The sequence below is a fragment of the Neolamprologus brichardi genome, chromosome 18, assembly GCF_056152115.1.
Source record: "Neolamprologus brichardi isolate AB-2024 chromosome 18, ASM5615211v1, whole genome shotgun sequence".
Classification (NCBI taxonomy): Eukaryota; Metazoa; Chordata; class Actinopteri; order Cichliformes; family Cichlidae; genus Neolamprologus; species Neolamprologus brichardi.
This window is the reverse complement of record NC_142121.1, coordinates 14,878,775-14,895,718: the sequence shown is the minus strand read 5'-3', so window position 1 is coordinate 14,895,718 and position 16,944 is coordinate 14,878,775. Positions and strand designations below refer to the sequence as shown.

Genomic DNA, 16,944 nt, shown 5'->3' with positions numbered 1-16,944 from the left:
GACCACGTAAGAGTGTAAAATATCACTGCAGCACGTTTTTTCTTTTAGAAGACATTCAGTTTTCGCAAGTGCTTAAAAAGTCCAGTCTTTGTCTAAATTTAATGTAGTCTAAGGGAATCCACCACGAAACAGAATTCAGGTCAAACATGCACAATGATAAAAGATGCCACTATAATATGTACTTAACGGCTAATAATAGAGGTAAAAAGTGTATTTTATGTATCTTTGAGGTCTTAAAAATCCCGCCTAAAACCATATCAGAGATTTAGAGAAAGATAATACCATTTAGAGCTGCAGTGATGACTATCCACAGAAAATGTATTGGGTAATAGCTTACTAAATATTTCAGTCATTCTTCTTAGGTGTGAAGATGTGAAGAATTTTTCTTTTTTTTTGTAGATGTTTCTACTGTGATTAAAAACAGAATCATAATAAGTGTCTGATGGGATAATAAAACATTTTAGATAAGAATGATTTAAAAGTAATCTGCATAATTATGGATAATTAATGCAATTTAGCTGCATCCACTGAAAGATATTTGTATTATTGTTCAGCATTACCGCTGACATTAAAATGTAAATTATGTTTTTACATTTCTGAAGGTTTCAGTAGCCGAGAGAAGCTGGTCAAAGAGAAAACAGGGAGGTTACAGAGAGTCGTGAAACCCAGCAGCAGAGACAAGAGAGCTTGTCAGATTACAAAGACCCTCATTCTTGTCTTGACCTGATTGCACATGAATGAACTTTAATCAGTGAATCAGGTGGCAGGAATCAACTGATACTAATCAGTTGAATGTCTAAAAACTTACCTGATGTCTTATTATGAATATTATGTGAACATTTATTTGCAGAAGTTAATATTTTATGGGGATTTGATTCATATTAGTATACTTTTAGGTACTTTTATAAATATATATTGCATTCCTGAAGTAGCTGTTAGGTGTGATGTAAAACCTTTTGCTTTCTCAAACTATCTTCATTTATTTTTCTCTTCTTTTTAACTCTTTAAATTCAACTTTCGCTTGGATTCCAGTTGGTAGGTCCCAGTTCTGCATCAAAATGTTGACTTAATCACATATGATCCTTGTATGTTTTTCAAGCCTTGAGAAAGATGAGCCTTGACATTTTAAGAGTTGCTTGATCTCCAAAGTGTACAGTCTAGCGTTTTTACCTCCTTCGTGTTTTGTTTGCAGAATACGCCGCTGGTCACCTACGGCCGGCCAAAGGGAGATGGAGAGGTGCGCATAGTCTCCAGTGTGGACAAGAAGAAACAGGACAGGTTGTTGTACCTCCAAGTTCATTGTTTGGGAAGGAAAATTAGGATTGCAGACAGGAAACAAATGCATGTTAAATTAATTTTAATGTAATGGTTTTCAAATTTTGGGAAAAATGTGGAATTTGGAGTGAAAATAAGTTGGTTTCATTTTTGTAAATAAAAAAGAAAGAAAGAAAGAAAGAATCAGCAATATTGAGTTTACTGACTTGGGGTCATAGGGTTCTTGTTTTGTTGGCAACGACTTACAAAAGTTGTGGGATACAAACACTTTCAGGCATCCAAGAAAACGTCAGACTAAAACTTTGGTATCTAATATATTTACCTTCAGAGTTAAGCCAAATACTGGTGTCAGCTTTCTTAACCTCTAAGGCAAGAAAGTAACAACAATAAAAACAAACCTACTTTTACGTAACTGTACGTGACATATATACTCGTGTTAATAAGGAAGCAATGTAACACTCTGTCTTCTTATTTCATAGGCACATCTTTTTATTTGATGTGGCAGTCATTGTTTGCAAGCGAAGAGGAGACAACTATGAGATGAAAGACATACTCGACCTCAACTACTTCAAGATCACAAACAACCCCACGCCTGACAGAGAGGGTAAAAAGGTCAGACGCGGTGTACTATATTAGTCTTTTTCTACGTCATCTTTTATTGTGAAATGGATCTTTATCTGTGAATACACTAAGGACTGTTGTCATACAGTTTGGCCGTAGCGTTTATTTGTTTTTTGGCAAACACGGATGTAGAAGCCCGTAAGGTGCATACAGTTTACACACTATGCTATCTTTCGGCTTGTGGGAACATTTGCAGGCCGTATTGTAGTGGAGTGGACTTGTTGATGTCTTGTTGATGTATGCCCACAGATGGTGTCTTCTCACTCTGCTGCTGATTGCTAATGTGAAAGTGACAGCTTGCCAGAATGAAATGGCTCTGTGGTTTTTCTCAAAGAGACTCTATTATCATCCACATTTACTCTATTGTCTATTTTCTGTTTGACAGTGATTGGTATATTTTAGATAGGATTATTCAATATTTCTGAATTAAAAATCTCGTCTGAAACATGCAGTGACATAAACCCCTTAATGATTCTGAACACGGTCGGATACATTTCTACCCTTCATTTTTATCCTGCTTTCAACCCAAAGCTCCATCAATCACATACGACCTTTATTTAATGCTGCACAAAATGACACAGACACATGCGTAAGAATTTCTTTGTCGCAAGACTTGCACCCACAAAACTAATATTCAGAGAAAGAGATACTCTGTACCTACCCCCATGAACACACAAGACAGCGATATTAATATCAGGTGAAGGATGTGCGCAATCCTCCGAGGCCATTTAAAGTTACAGCCCATTTTTTGGTAGATTTCATTGAGCACTGTGACCACCGAGCACCCTCACGGTTATCAATGATTTAACACTCAGAAACTCTCAGGACTTCTCAGAGCCGGCCTGTCACAGACAGGTAAAGCCCAACCACTTTTCCTGTTATTAAATATGACACAATCAGCTGAAGCAGATTAGACTTGAAAAAGCCAAGAGGTTTGGGAAATGATTTAAAAAGTCCCTTAATGGACCCATGGGCAAGGCACTTAAACTGAAAGTGCTGCTGTGGAGCTATTTAGTAGCTAGTGGTTGAAAAAAAAAATGCATTTGAGGATAGCTGGTTAATTGAATATGCTTCTGAAGACAACAAGCAAACAGTTGTCAGTTTAAAATTCAGAAGACGTGGTCAAGATCTGGTAGAGATGGCTGGTTTCTGGCCTAGAAGTTATGTTCTGAAATTTAGGACTTTCCGAAGCTTTCTGGTTTCTCTAAGGTAGATTAGAACGCTCCGTCTCAATGTTAACACAGCTTAAGTCATTCAGTACTCTCTGTGCAAAGCGCGTGTTAAAATATTATTGCTGCTGCTCTCTTGATGCACTGATCTGTGATGCTGATGGCAGCCATCTTGGCACAAAGACGTCAGTGGAGACTGATAAAAGCGTTATGGCTTCATGTTAGAAGGGTGGTGTCTGCGTTTCTTTTTGCCTTGTCATTCTTTGTCTTTTTCTTCTCCACCTTCATCATCTTCTTCTCTTCTGTCACACCAACAATCTGCTTGTCCTCTTGTCACTGCTTCTCTAAACCTTTCTCTGTGGTCTTCCTCTTTTTGTCTGTCTTGTCATGTCATTGTTTGAACTAAAATAAATGTGTGATTGGCAAGATTACAAATTACAAGGTGGTTCAAAATGATGCTAAATAAAATTAAACCCAGACTGTATTTTAGATATTTTGAGATTACCATGATTCAGTAAGCCCTTAGTTGTCTTGGTCAGATACAAGGCATAAATGCTGGTGATGAGGAAATAGCACCCATTTCTTAATGTGCTTATTTTCTTTAGACATGGCTCGTGTCTGATGGGATAATAAAACATTTTAGATAAGAATGATTTAAAAGTAATCTGCATAATTATGCAATAAAGGAAGAATTTGGCATTTTGGTGAATGGGTTTATTTCCCCTATACTGCAGTACAGGCACCACTCTTATGTCTGTACGGTAGATATGAAGCTAATCCCGATTGACTTATCACATACACTAGAAGCACTGTGTCTGTAGCACTCCTGGTTGCAGTGGTTAGCACTGTCACTTCACAGCAGGAGGTTTCCTTGCATGTGCAAGCTTGGCAACAGACCACATGACCTGGACAGGCAACTTTGACGGGAGGCATTTAGCTCAAGTGACTTTTGCTTTTTCATGAAAACAAAAAAATTGCACTTGTACTTGCACTGGCACACACATAACCATACACACAGTACAATCATAGATAAATGTAGCTATAGCTATAACAGTGCAAACATAGTTGTCTTTGATTGCAGAGGCAAAATAGAAAAAAGAAAAGAGAGACATTTTCTGTAGGTGCAGAAATGGATCAGGGAAATCACCAACGACTGTGAGCACACAGTATCCTCAACACATTTCCAATGTATTTGTAGTTTTTGAGTGAAACAGCTTCATAAGCTGATGAATGACATCTTTTAAGTTTTAAAGCGAGATAAGGGGTAGTTCTCAAAGTCTGACCTGCACATCGTCCTCACTCAGAAGCAACTACTGGGAGCTGAATCGATTGAGCTCGCACTGCAGCTTATCAGCAATATGAGTCTTTAGTTTTTCATTGCCAATTTGTATGGGTTTGTGTAACTTTCAACTCAAGTGTCACTGGTCTCACTAGAGGGGCCCCAAGGACTTTATTGGGCAGGTTTGGACCCCCGAGGTCTGTCAATGTGCAGACGGTGTCACTGTGCCTGCGTTGGTTTCTAAAGTACTGTATGAATGTATAGTCAGAGCTATAGTTGCAGCAGATGGCATATAAGTAAATTGAATTTAATTATAGTCTAAATTAAAAAATGAGTGTAGACTAACTGAAACTAAGGTGACTGTCTCTCGATTTGAGTTTCATATTTAATAAAGTGTCCTGTTTTTTTCATAAAAAAGAAAAAAAGGCCTATAAACATGTTTTCCCAAAATGCAGCGCTATTTTATTATTATCGAATGTGTAACAATATTTTCAGCTTGACAAAAGACCGTGTGGGCGTCTGCATTCCTAACTTAAATACAAACTCACAAACTGGAATATATGATAACCAGTAAAACAACAGCATCGGATGGAGTTACTCAGAGTTTACTTGGGTGTATTTTATTTTCCCTAAATGTTTTTATTCAGCTGTTTTAACAGCCAGTAGCTCAGTAGTCATTCTCTGGTATTTCAGACAATGCATCCATTCCAATTACAGAGCACGATGCACTGTTTACAGTTAAACGGATAACTACATTGCAACAACCTGTTATGGTATTGGGGATTTATGACATAGATGAAAAGTTTGTTCTTGCTGTGAAGAAAGATTTTCACCAACCAAACTACTGTGTCCCCCACCACAAAAGTGTTGATTCTGTGAGGTAATTATTCCTGTATATATTTAGCTAGTTTAGCCCCACACATAAATGCTTCTGTACCCAAAATGCATCAGAAAGAAAAAAGAAAACAAAACGCACCGGTGAATTTGATTATTTCCTTCTTCTTGAACCCCACAGTGGTGCTACGGTTTCTATGTGACACACCAGCAGGGGCACACGGGCTTTGAACTCTTTTTTAAGACCAGAGAGCTGAAGAAGAAGTGGCTGGATCAGTTTGAAATGGCCATGTAAGTATACAGAGACATGAACACCACAGCGGTGACAGTTTGGTAGCCGTGCTGCAGACACGTAATCACACTGGTCTTATGCGTGGGTGTGGGTGTGTACGGTGTTTATTTGTCTTTGTTTGCATGTGTGTTATTCCAAGGCCAAAAGAGGTGTTGACTCTTTCATGTGCACTGTTTGATCAGGTCTTAGCTGTTACCAAGCACACACTGCTGACAACAGTAAGATAACACACTCACACACACATATACTGCTGCACGTTAACATAAACTGTTCCAGAGAGCTGCAGAACTACAAAGAAGTCACTCTGCCTCGATGGTTTTTCAAATCAGTGCTTTATGGAGATGTATCTTTCATATTATTTTGTAACAGTAGGAAGCTTTTGCGGGCAGATATCCCATCCGCATCCTATTTTATGTTGATTTGGAAGAATGCTGTCTTGTTTTGACATCACACTCTGACTGAACAAATGTTTTTTTTGTTGGGGTTGTATCTGAAACCCAACTGTATGCTGTGGCCTTTCTAAATACACTTCTCAGTGAAAGTATTCTTGATATGTTTACTGTACCAGCAATGCAAATTGTACAGTACACAATGTGCAGTTTTAGTACTTCTCTGTCTTTCCTTGAACTTAAACTTTATGCAGTGACGTATAAATTTCTACACTTCCATTACCATTAAGCCCCTGGCACAAAAAACTGAATGTGTAATTTTCAAAACTTAAAAGAAAAGGCTGTATCCATTTTCACCCCAGGTTTAAAACTGTTTTGCCGCACGGGCAGGGTTTGCACCTGAAAACAGCGACTTGTGCCTCTGTGCATTGAGTAATGACACCAGAAGGGGCCAATTCAAAAAGTGAAAATTGTACCTACCTAAGCGGATATGGGCTTTTGATGAAGGACTCACTTATGGGAGCACTCAGTCTAAGTGGCTTCTGGATGGCGTGTTTAATACAAAAATGTTTTCGTGTGTTTATTCACGTTCCAGAAAGGCTGCCTATTCCTGCTATTCATGTTTCCACCTCTCATGGTGGAACACATGCAGATCAAAATTAGATTTGCCTGGGCTCATTCAAGTCCTCTTCATTTATTCGGATGCGTGCACTGTAGGTAAAATTGCTTTTATTTCAATCAGCTGAAGGAATAAACTAAAGATTGTTCTTCCCCAACAAAGTTGCTCTGTTTAGTTGATGAAGAAATTATTAAGAATGAATTGTATTTGAGTAAACGGGAAGAAAATTGTTCCCACTACTGAGACGCCCACTCGTACAAACGTAGTACTTACATGTTTTTTGCCATATGAGCAGCATGATTCTAGGGCTGTAGTTTGTGTTTAGAGACAATTAACAAATATTAGCATCCTCACACGTTAAACTAAAGCTGTTTGTGCATATTCAATGCAGCTCTGGTTTTTTTTTAAGCCGAACTGAAAAAGGTGCATGGGAACCATTTTAGGTGGTTTAACCTGTCGACTTCTTCAAACAAAGTATGTCAGGTGTTCAATTTCACAGTAGTGTAGGCAATGTTGTGGCCACAGCATTCAAGTACTGGCCAGTACTTGGCTAAAAAAAAAGAATATTTCGGTAATAATGTGGCTGACATGCGCTAGCTTCTACTGTGTGCTACATGTGAGGAAGGACAACTTTGGACAAGCTCTAACTTGATTGTTATGGCATTTTCAGAACACTCATATGCAGTGTTGGGGAGTAACGGAATACATGTACCGCCGTTACGTATTTAAAATACAAAATATGAGTAACTGTATTCCGTTACAGTTACCGTTTAAAAAGGTGGTATTTAGAATACAGTTACTTTGTTGAAATAAATGGATTACACAGGGTACTTCCCTGTTTCATATTGTGGCGGGTCAGGACTGTTTGGGTTTTGTTTGACAGCTACGTTCTGTTGTTCCAGGCGGCAGCGTTACGGTTGGCATGGTTACAGGGTGACGCTCTCTCTCTGCATGTTTCCTGGGTGAGAGAGGCCTTTTTGTTGTTGTTGTGCTAAGCTAATAGGCAGAATGCTACAGTAGCATCATAGGCAGTGTAGTCCGTGCTGCAGGAAGAATGGACTGCCATACACGTTATGTGTCTGTGAGCGAGGGAGGGAGAAAAAGGAAAAGTACGAGCTGTCATCGAGCAAAAACGGGAGCTGGAAGCATGTAAATATAATAATAACCACTGCAGCCAAGAAGAGTGCCTGACGAGCCCAGTTGTAAGTAAGCTATTAAGACTCGACTGTACACTGTGTTCGTGTTTTCCTCTGAAACAATAAGTCCCGTTGCAGCAGCCTTTCAACGCCTCTCTCTGTCTCTCGCTAGCAAAGTTGACCCAGACAACAAAGTAAAGCTAGTTTTCGGCTACGAGCCCGACACAGAACCCACCGTATTAGCCAGAAGTCTCTTTGCTACGGTTCGGAGCCGCGGACCTTCCGTAACAGTAATAAATCACACAGCAATAGTACATTCATGTAGTTGTAAACAGCATGATAATATATTAAGTAATCCAAAGTATTCAGAATATGTTACTCTCATTGAGTAACGTAACGGAATACGTTACAGAATACATTTTGGGACATGTATTCTGTATTCTGTAATGGAATACATTTTAAAAGTAACCTTCCCAACACTGCTCATATGTGAAACAGCTTACAATAGAGGTTGTGGTAAACATGAAAGCCGCAAAGCATATGGTAGCATTGTGATCGTAACCATATTCACTTGCATGCTTGTTAGCATTAACGTGCTCTGGTTAAGCACAACCATGCAGAGCTGCTAGTTCATTTTAGTGTTTAAGCAACGTTCTGCTCATTTTTCTTTGTCTTAGATCAAATATTCGACCAGAGAAGGCCACCCACAACTCCCACCATTTTAAGATGCACACGTTTGAAAGGATCACTTCCTGCAGCTTCTGTCATCTTTTGCTTAGGTAAGATTTATTGTCAGGGAGCTCTTTTTTCTTTTTTTTTTTTTAAAGATGATTATGTTTTTGGGATGAGGTTTGAACACTCATGTACCTGAAACAGGGTTGCCATGAACTCGAACTACATGAATAGCTCAAAGATAGCAAACCATCATGTGTTATTTCTCTGATAGCTCTCTTAAGATAACTTTCAAATCTTTTTTCCATTGAATGCATAAAGGAACACAATGACCCATTATATATTTTGGCTTTCAGTCACTTTTTCTCAGACACGTCTGGGAAAAAGAAGGTTATTTTGAAACGAGCTTAGTTTAATTATTAGTAGTATTATTTTATCAAGAGCATGATACTGAACTGAATCTCAGTGTTTGACAGAAATCATCAGTTTTAAAGCTGAATGGTACGTCCTTTCAACGCCTCTCTCTGTCTCTCGCTAGCAAAGTTGACCCAGACAACAAAGTAAAGCTAGTTTTCGGCTACGAGCCCGACACAGAACCCACCGTATTAGCCAGAAGTCTCTTTGCTACGGTTCGGAGCCGCGGACCTTCCGTAACAGTAATAAATCACACAGCAATAGTACATTCATGTAGTTGTAAACAGCATGATAATATATTAAGTAATCCAAAGTATTCAGAATATGTTACTCTCATTGAGTAACGTAACGGAATACGTTACAGAATACATTTTGGGACATGTATTCTGTATTCTGTAATGGAATACATTTTAAAAGTAACCTTCCCAACACTGCTCATATGTGAAACAGCTTACAATAGAGGTTGTGGTAAACATGAAAGCCGCAAAGCATATGGTAGCATTGTGATCGTAACCATATTCACTTGCATGCTTGTTAGCATTAACGTGCTCTGGTTAACTGAATCTCAGTGTTTGACAGAAATCATCAGTTTTAAAGCTGAATGGTACGTCCTGTACCATTCCTCTTATCTTGAGGGTGTTCAGAGCAAATTCTAAATGTCAGTGTGTTTCTTATAAGGGCGCTGTTGTACATGAAATATATTCTGTGTTGTCTCCAGGGGCATCTTTAACCAGGGTTATCTCTGTCTAAAATGTGGCCTGGGGGCTCATAAAGAGTGTCTGGGTCGACTGGGAGTCTGTGGGAGAACAGGTGAGACAAAAACCTCTCAAACCAATTGTTTTGCTCAATCCCTCATTTTGGGTGACCCTTGTCATCACCATCATGCAACAGTTTTTTGATTAAAAACACACAAAATATAAAGATCTAAAAGGCAAATATCCATGAAGTCTACTGAGCACATTTATGCTCCTTAGTGAATGTCCTTTTTTTTTTTCTGGTATAAAACAGTTGTACCAGATTTGCAAATGTATAGAAAATTTCTGCCATGAAATTAGTTGTGATTATATATTATGCCCACAACAGAGTATACAGCCATGTGGATTTTCACAGTCATGTGAAAAATCTAAGTACACCTAAACTGCTGCTATAAGAATTAAGAGAGAAAGTAGAAGCCAGTTGCTGCTAATCAAAGGAACTTAATTAACTCATCATCTTTGTCTTAACACAATGCCACAATCTTCTCAGGAGTGGCAAATTCAAGGTCAAGATCAGACCGTTTAATACACAAGAGAAATTTTGAAAAAACAAACCCAACCCAAAACAGAACCCCAAGAGACACATCTCAGAGACACATCACCTTTTTACGATTGGAAAAGACTAAATGAGTATGGCTCCTTTGGGAGAGTTGACAAGAAAAAGCACCTTTTCTCTAAAAAGAACATGGCAGCATGGCTTAGATTTGTGACTTCTGGAGCGATATCCTTTGGACAGACAAGATGGAGATGTTTGGCCATAATGCTGATGAAAATGATGAAATGACCAAAACTGGGTCATCCAAGAGGACAATGATCCCCAGAACATGAGCAGATTTCCAATAGAATGGCTGAATAAGAAATGAAGTTGGCCCAGTCAAAGTGCAGACCTCAACCTGACTGAAATGCACAATCTCAGTGAACTGAAATAATGTTGTGAACAACAGGGAGCCAAAAATCCTCCACAATGATGTGAGATAAAACAGTCATTTAAAGTTATTGTTGCTAAAGGTAGCTCTAAAGGCTACCGATTAATTCGATGTACTTATTTTTTCTCAGGACTGTTACTCCTCTGAAAATGTACAGATATGATTATTTCTCCCTGAAGGAAAATCTAAATTCTGTATTAGTAGCAAACAAAGTAGCAAATTACAAATATTTATATTACATATAATTATACATATTACATATATAATTGTTTACTTCATTTAGTACTTGATGAATCTTATTCCTATGTCTAGTTTTGGGCCTGTGTCACCATTCTGGTGCTGTAGTTTGAGTTCTTTACTCTCCTTGAATGCACAGGCTGGCTAAAGCTAGCTGAGGCCTTTGACAAGCCTTCTTAACAGAAGTGCTGTGGTCTTTATGCATTCAGAGGCATGATGAGGGCTAGCAGAGGTTGACAGTTGAGGTTGCATGTCAGAAAGCCACCACGCACTCATATTGTATTCCTCTCACTGTAGCTGTTCTTCACCTCACTGCAGAGCCTGTCAAGTTGAGACCCAAGGTAAGACCCGGTCTGTTTCCCTTCTGTGACTTAGACACTTAAGCTAACATAATTATGGAGACAGATGAACACAAAAGCACTCTCATCTATGGACAGATATAAGTGACAAAGGATTTTGTGCCCATGTAAACCATTGATATTCCAGTGAGTTGGTCATACTAGTGAACAGTTTGCACTTGTTAAGTTGATAAAAAAAGATGTTGGTGTACTAATGTCAACTCCCTTTTGAAAACTTTGCTTAAGTGGTAATTTTATTGTTCCTCGTCTTGCTGCAACATTACACTGATTTAAAGACTCTCCTTAATTGAAAGACTTGTACAGAGTGTAGCGCCTATAATTTGAATGAAATACAAGGCAGAGCACTAGCATGTAACAGCTGTCCAATCACAGCAGCTGGTGTATCTCGCCAGTTTAGTCTTTATTGACTATTTAGATGGCAGTCTTTATGTGTCAACTTTGAAACAGAGCCTCAATTAAAAAGTATAGGAGTCCATAGCTAAATCTGTGGCACGTAACAGCCAACTGTTTATGCAGAAAATCCTCAAAAATATCCTTAAATGGCCAAGTTTCATTCTCCTTCTTCAACTGCAATTGCAGAATAAAGACATTGTCTGCAAATTATGTGAACACAATCTATTGTAGTCATAACAAGGATAAAATAATACAATATTTATGTGTTTTAAAGTTTTTATTTGGTTATTATACTAAAAAGATGAAACCTTAACAATTTACTCTTGATTTCCATCTTTAACTTTTCATATTGTTTAACTAACCACCTTAAAAATAGAACACTCACAGAATTATGTATTAAGAATGTGACTCACTGTGCAGGTCAGGCTGATCCTACACGGGGAGTAAGAAACCTCTACCTCTATATTTATCAATCTTTTCCTTCCTCCATATTTCTTTCTTCCTTTCTTGGTTTCATGCTGTTTTCTCTCTCTTGCATCTTGCTTTCTCTTTCCATTCACAGGACAACCCAACACCAGCGGACCCAGGTCAGTATGGCTTGACCACTTTTGTGAACCTGCTAAGGGCTTTACGTGGTACCTCTTAAGCTTCTTTCATCTCACTTCTGTAGCAAAACAGAAATGCAGACAGGATGAAAAGGAGATGGTTAGTCACAGGCCAGAGTGAGTTTTGTAACAGATAGAGGGTGGTTTAAAGCTAACCCTTCAATGCTGTGATTCGTTTTTGATCACATATTACTCAGCTGAAATGCTTCTTTTTTTGGCCACATAAAATCCTCAAGATTCTTCCTTAGAAATGCACTTCTGCACAAATACTCAAATCTCTTTTGCTCACATGCATGCAGTGTTTAAAGGGAGGTAATGAACAGCAACAGTTTCCTCTTGACAAATATACTTAAGCAAGAATAACCAATGAATAATAGAATGCAGAAGAAATCCTTAACCAGACCACAGAAACCTCTTTCTCACTTCATGCCGCGATGCTTAAACTCTAGACAGCACCGAGATGAATTGGTGTGGGTGGAATCATTATGAGAACCATGGCAGGAGAAATGTCGGCAGAAAAACACTTCCAGCAGTCTATATCCCTCAGCCTCAACTGCTGAGCTGTGCCTTTGTGATAAATCAATTTCCATAAGGGCCTTTATGAGAAAGACATCTGTGCTTATTGTTCTTATTAAAAACATGAATGTGAGATATTCCATTCATCTGAGGTCACAGCCAGCTAATAGTTTCCCCAGGCTGGTTTGCAAGGCAGTTGTGGCTGGAAGGGAGATGCGTCTGAGAAGTCTAGATGTGTGAGTCAGGAGAGAGTAAGTGGCTGTGTCTTTTAAGTTGGCAGGGGTATTTAGTCTTAGCCTTAGCCCCGTGCTCATGGCTGTATTTGTCTGCCATGCCGTGGAATGATTGGTACTGAGCCATTCAGGAATCAAAGAGATGAATTTCCTGCAATGGCAAATTGTTGCTTTTGAGAATAGTGACAGTATGATGGTTTAGGCTGTTATCAAAATTGACAGAATCCACTGTCATCAATTGTGCAGTTATGCACCTGTTACACATCAGGTTAGAGAATGTGCTTAAACCTTCAGGGTAAGAAGAATACAGGAAATTTATTTTGGGCATGTAAGTAGTGGTGAAAGTGGATAAAATGATGGAATGGGTGGTTCACTTGAATTTCCCAAAAAAGGTGTATTTTCTCATATCTTTCACTGCATAGCCCAGGTCTGCTTGTTGAGCAATCAACCAAAAGCACCTTTTTCATGAAATTTCTCGGTCATGTAGCTGCACTATTTATATCCCTTAAATAAAATGAATGATCACAATGTATTAGTTCTCTATGTTGCTCAAAAAAGTCACACATAAATGTTTCTAATTTTGAGTGTTAATGTCTTTACGCTCCCTGTCTGCTAGGTTTGCCCAGGATGGTTGTGATCAGAGACTACAGTGGCATCCCCTCTTCTCAGTGTGGGCCTCCACTGAGTATTCATGTGGGGGATATCATTGAACTGATGTTTGCCGACTTGCACAGCTCTTGGTGGCAGGTGCGTGTCACTCAGCTCAACCTTGTTTTATCTCAACATCTGTGACTCTATGAAAAAGTAACATGTTATGGCTGACTAGGGTTTGGTGTGGTGCACGCAATGTCTTTGCACTGTCAGGACTTTGAATCTGTGCTGTATGTTACGCCTTCCTTTAATGCTGGATGACTCCATTAGGTGACAGAAAAGCTTTCAAAAATGGAGATTAATGTGGTGACTCCAACAATTTATTTCCCTTTGGCCGCCGTTTGCTATAAATCACTTATTGCATTGTTGTTGTTCATCACATCGGGTGTCCTGTTAGGTGAGCCACAAATGTGACTGTATGATGAGGTCAGCTCCAATTAAAAATATCAGCTGAAGATTTGTATGAGCTTCACTGGACCCCTGTTACATTACAAACGGGCTATTTGGCTGTTCTTTCACTCTTTCGATTGAATTAGAGCCTACATCAGATGATCTAACCAATTAGTGGCTCCACTTGATTAATTGACTGCCACAGCGAAACAATAAAACAGCATACAGCTCAGGCTCTGGAGGACGTTCTAATGGTGGTGTGCAACCTCGGGGACCGGCACATTAACAACCATCTCACGAGGTCAGCCAGCGGTTGAGAGCATTTGACCTTTTCTATTTTGAAGGGATGGCGATTTATCTGGGGTCTTCCGGCAGCCTCCTTAGCTTTTTCTCACTCTGCTTTATTTTGGTGCTAAAGCCTCATCCTTCTCCTCTGGTACAGGTCCAATCGCACTGCAGCCTTTGCCAACAGCGCAGCTGGAAGTAGGCAGTTAGCCTGATTTCCTGTGCTTCATGTTTCTCTCTGTTGTGACAGAGCACATAGTGGAGGGTGAGGACATGAATGCCATGAGACTTCATGTAAGCTGATAGAGCAGCGACCAGAATGTCATGCCACAGACCTGATGGCACTGCATTGTTTGCTACCATGGTAACCCTGCATGTTGGAAGGGGATGAACGCAGGAATTATCTGATAAAACACATTTGTGTATTTCTGAGCTCTGCATAATGATAATGTAAATAGCTTAACTAAAAGCTGTCCTGTTGACTTTATAACCAACAGTGGAGCAGTAGAGCAGTATTTGATAAGCGGATTCCTCATATGTTTGTATCATTTTCTTTTTCCAGTGGTGTAAATATAAAGCTGGTTTCCACACATGCACCGACACAGAATTTTTTAAAGCACTCTATGAAAGCAGGGAGAAGTGGCTACACAAGCAGTTTCCAGGTTTATCAACACCCGCCTTATTGTAATCAACCTTATTGTAATACCACTGTACAAGTTTTCAAGTGGTGTGAATGGATGTTTCAAAAAATTCTTTTACGGAAGTTTATCATCAATCAGGACTGTGTAGATTCACAGGCATCCTGGTATTGGCAGCCTTCAGAAATTGAAAAGAAAGAAACTGGACTTCTTTAGGGGTTTTTTGCCTCTTATCCAAGAGGTTTCCTCAAAACAACTGATGGAGAGTCCCAGGTTAAAAACCCCTAGTGGGAGTTGGAGGTTGTTCTGAGGTTCTGAGGTGTGTTCTGTGAGCCAAGGTGTGAAAAAAGGCATGAGTCATTCCTGTCACCGGGGCTGACAGGTGAAACCACTGTAAGACATTGTCCCACTCCAACATCACATGAGCTATTGAGGTCACCTTAGGCATAGTGTGAATAGGGGTTGACGTACTTGGGAAGGGATCTGAGAACTGGGTTGCAGGTGGCTGATAGTTGGTGTCGTAAGCCATCACCTGTGTTCAATGCTGATCATTCACAGTGGATGTAGATAGCCTTTTTTACTGTTCTTTCAACCCATCTGCCATCTTTGTCCATCTTTGTCCATCTTTACTCTGAGGTCACCTCTCTGCCACCTGAACTACAGCCACCCTAGCTGAAGTTTGTTCTGTTAAGGTGGCTTTCTTATGTTGTGCCATGCATTTGTGCAGTCCCTGTTTGGTTTCTGCTATGTAGACGTCCAAACACTCCTCACTGCACTCAGCTCATAAACTGTTTTTTACCCTGTGTTTGGGCGTTCTGTCCTTGGGATGAACCAGTTTATGTCTGAGGCTGTTGCTCGGTCATAAAAATGCACCATATTGTCACACTTGGAGAAAGTTTTTCTCTGACAAGCCTGCTACATAAGGGAGAGCAGATGAAATGAATGCTTGAACAAAATCAACACTGTAAAGAAGAATTAGGGGTGGGGGAAAAAATCGATACTGTGTAGTATCGTGATATTTTGTTTGCTAATAATGTATCGATACAGGGAGAGCAGAAATCGATATTTTGTTACAAAAAAAGTTTTTGTGGACTGGAACATGCTCTGACTTCAGAGATCACCTCCTTTTTCTGAGCAAGAATCCTGACATTCCTTCACTGTCCAAATGTATTTAACTTGTTTTTTGGCAGCAATAAACATGACAGTTTACTTATTTTAATTTAAGACATGTTTTATTTTAATTAAGTTTAAAACTTTTTTATTTAATGTAAAATTCTATTTTGTTTTAATTTACTTTCAAATTCTTCAGTTGCTGAAGGGGCTGCATAGTTTTCATAAATTGCATAGTTCAGAATAGCTATAATTGTACCAGATGGTTGCATTAAGTTAAGTTGGACTAGACTGTAATACAAACCGTTCAGTTTGTCAACAATAAAACTGACTGAAATGAAAGACTGAGTGTGAGACTTTGATATTAGATAAAATCAATATTCATAAAGTTTACCTTTATGTACAGAATCTGAATATCGCAAAATATTTTAAAAAATTGCAATAATATCGTATCGTGCGTTAAGTATTGTGATAATATCGTATCGTGGGATGTATGGTGATTCCCACCTCTAAGAAGAATGGACCAAAATTCTTTCACAACAATGTGAGAAACTGATCAGTCACACAGAAATGATTACTTTGAGTTACTGCAGCTAAAGGTGGTTGTTTTGAATAATGATGTGGGCTAGTTTTCCATGGGATAAACTTTTACCTCTGGGCCATTCTGGTTAGCCGGCATTCTGCATGCAGCAAGGATCAGTTGATTTCACATCATCTTTGCCACAGAAATTATTTTAAAACAATTTCACTTTTAACCACGCTCATTCATTTCAACACTATGATGATCAGTTTAAAGAGTATTGCCTTTTATTCTCTTCTTCTTCTTCTTCTTCTTCTTCTTCTTCTTCTTCTTCTTCTTCTTGTTATTATTAACTATATAGCCTCAAAATGTTTATTTTTGCCTCTGTTACTTTTTACATTTGAAGAAGATGTCTATGATACCTATAATAAAAGAAGGAATAGAAGGTTTTGTTTTCAGTAAGTTTGTGAGGTCTTTCGGTCACACACTACATTTTGGAAAGAAACCCTGAATCCTAACAAAGTCATGTTTGCTTACAATGAAAACTCCACAGGGTATCTTTAATCTCCAATGTCCCCAGTGGCGCCAGAGGATGGAATTACAGAACATTGAGAATTCATATCCCC

The 16,944-nt window shown here is 39.0% G+C and overlaps 1 protein-coding gene across 3 annotated transcripts in view; it reads left to right on the top strand.

The window, feature by feature from the left end:
* The window catches only part of LOC102795976 (guanine nucleotide exchange factor VAV3-like), a 58,052-nt gene that overhangs the window by 25,049 nt on the left and 16,059 nt on the right, over positions 1-16,944 (top strand). For all 3 annotated transcript variants that reach the window (XM_087831406.1, XM_087831405.1, XM_087831407.1), the window contains exons 13-20: positions 1,193-1,278; positions 1,755-1,887; positions 5,360-5,469; positions 8,292-8,393; positions 9,419-9,510; positions 10,916-10,959; positions 11,933-11,957; positions 13,341-13,471. In XM_087831406.1, the coding sequence (XP_087687532.1) occupies positions 1,193-1,278; positions 1,755-1,887; positions 5,360-5,469; positions 8,292-8,393; positions 9,419-9,510; positions 10,916-10,959; positions 11,933-11,957; positions 13,341-13,471 (723 nt within the window). The remainder of the gene's footprint in view (positions 1-1,192; positions 1,279-1,754; positions 1,888-5,359; positions 5,470-8,291; positions 8,394-9,418; positions 9,511-10,915; positions 10,960-11,932; positions 11,958-13,340; positions 13,472-16,944) is intronic.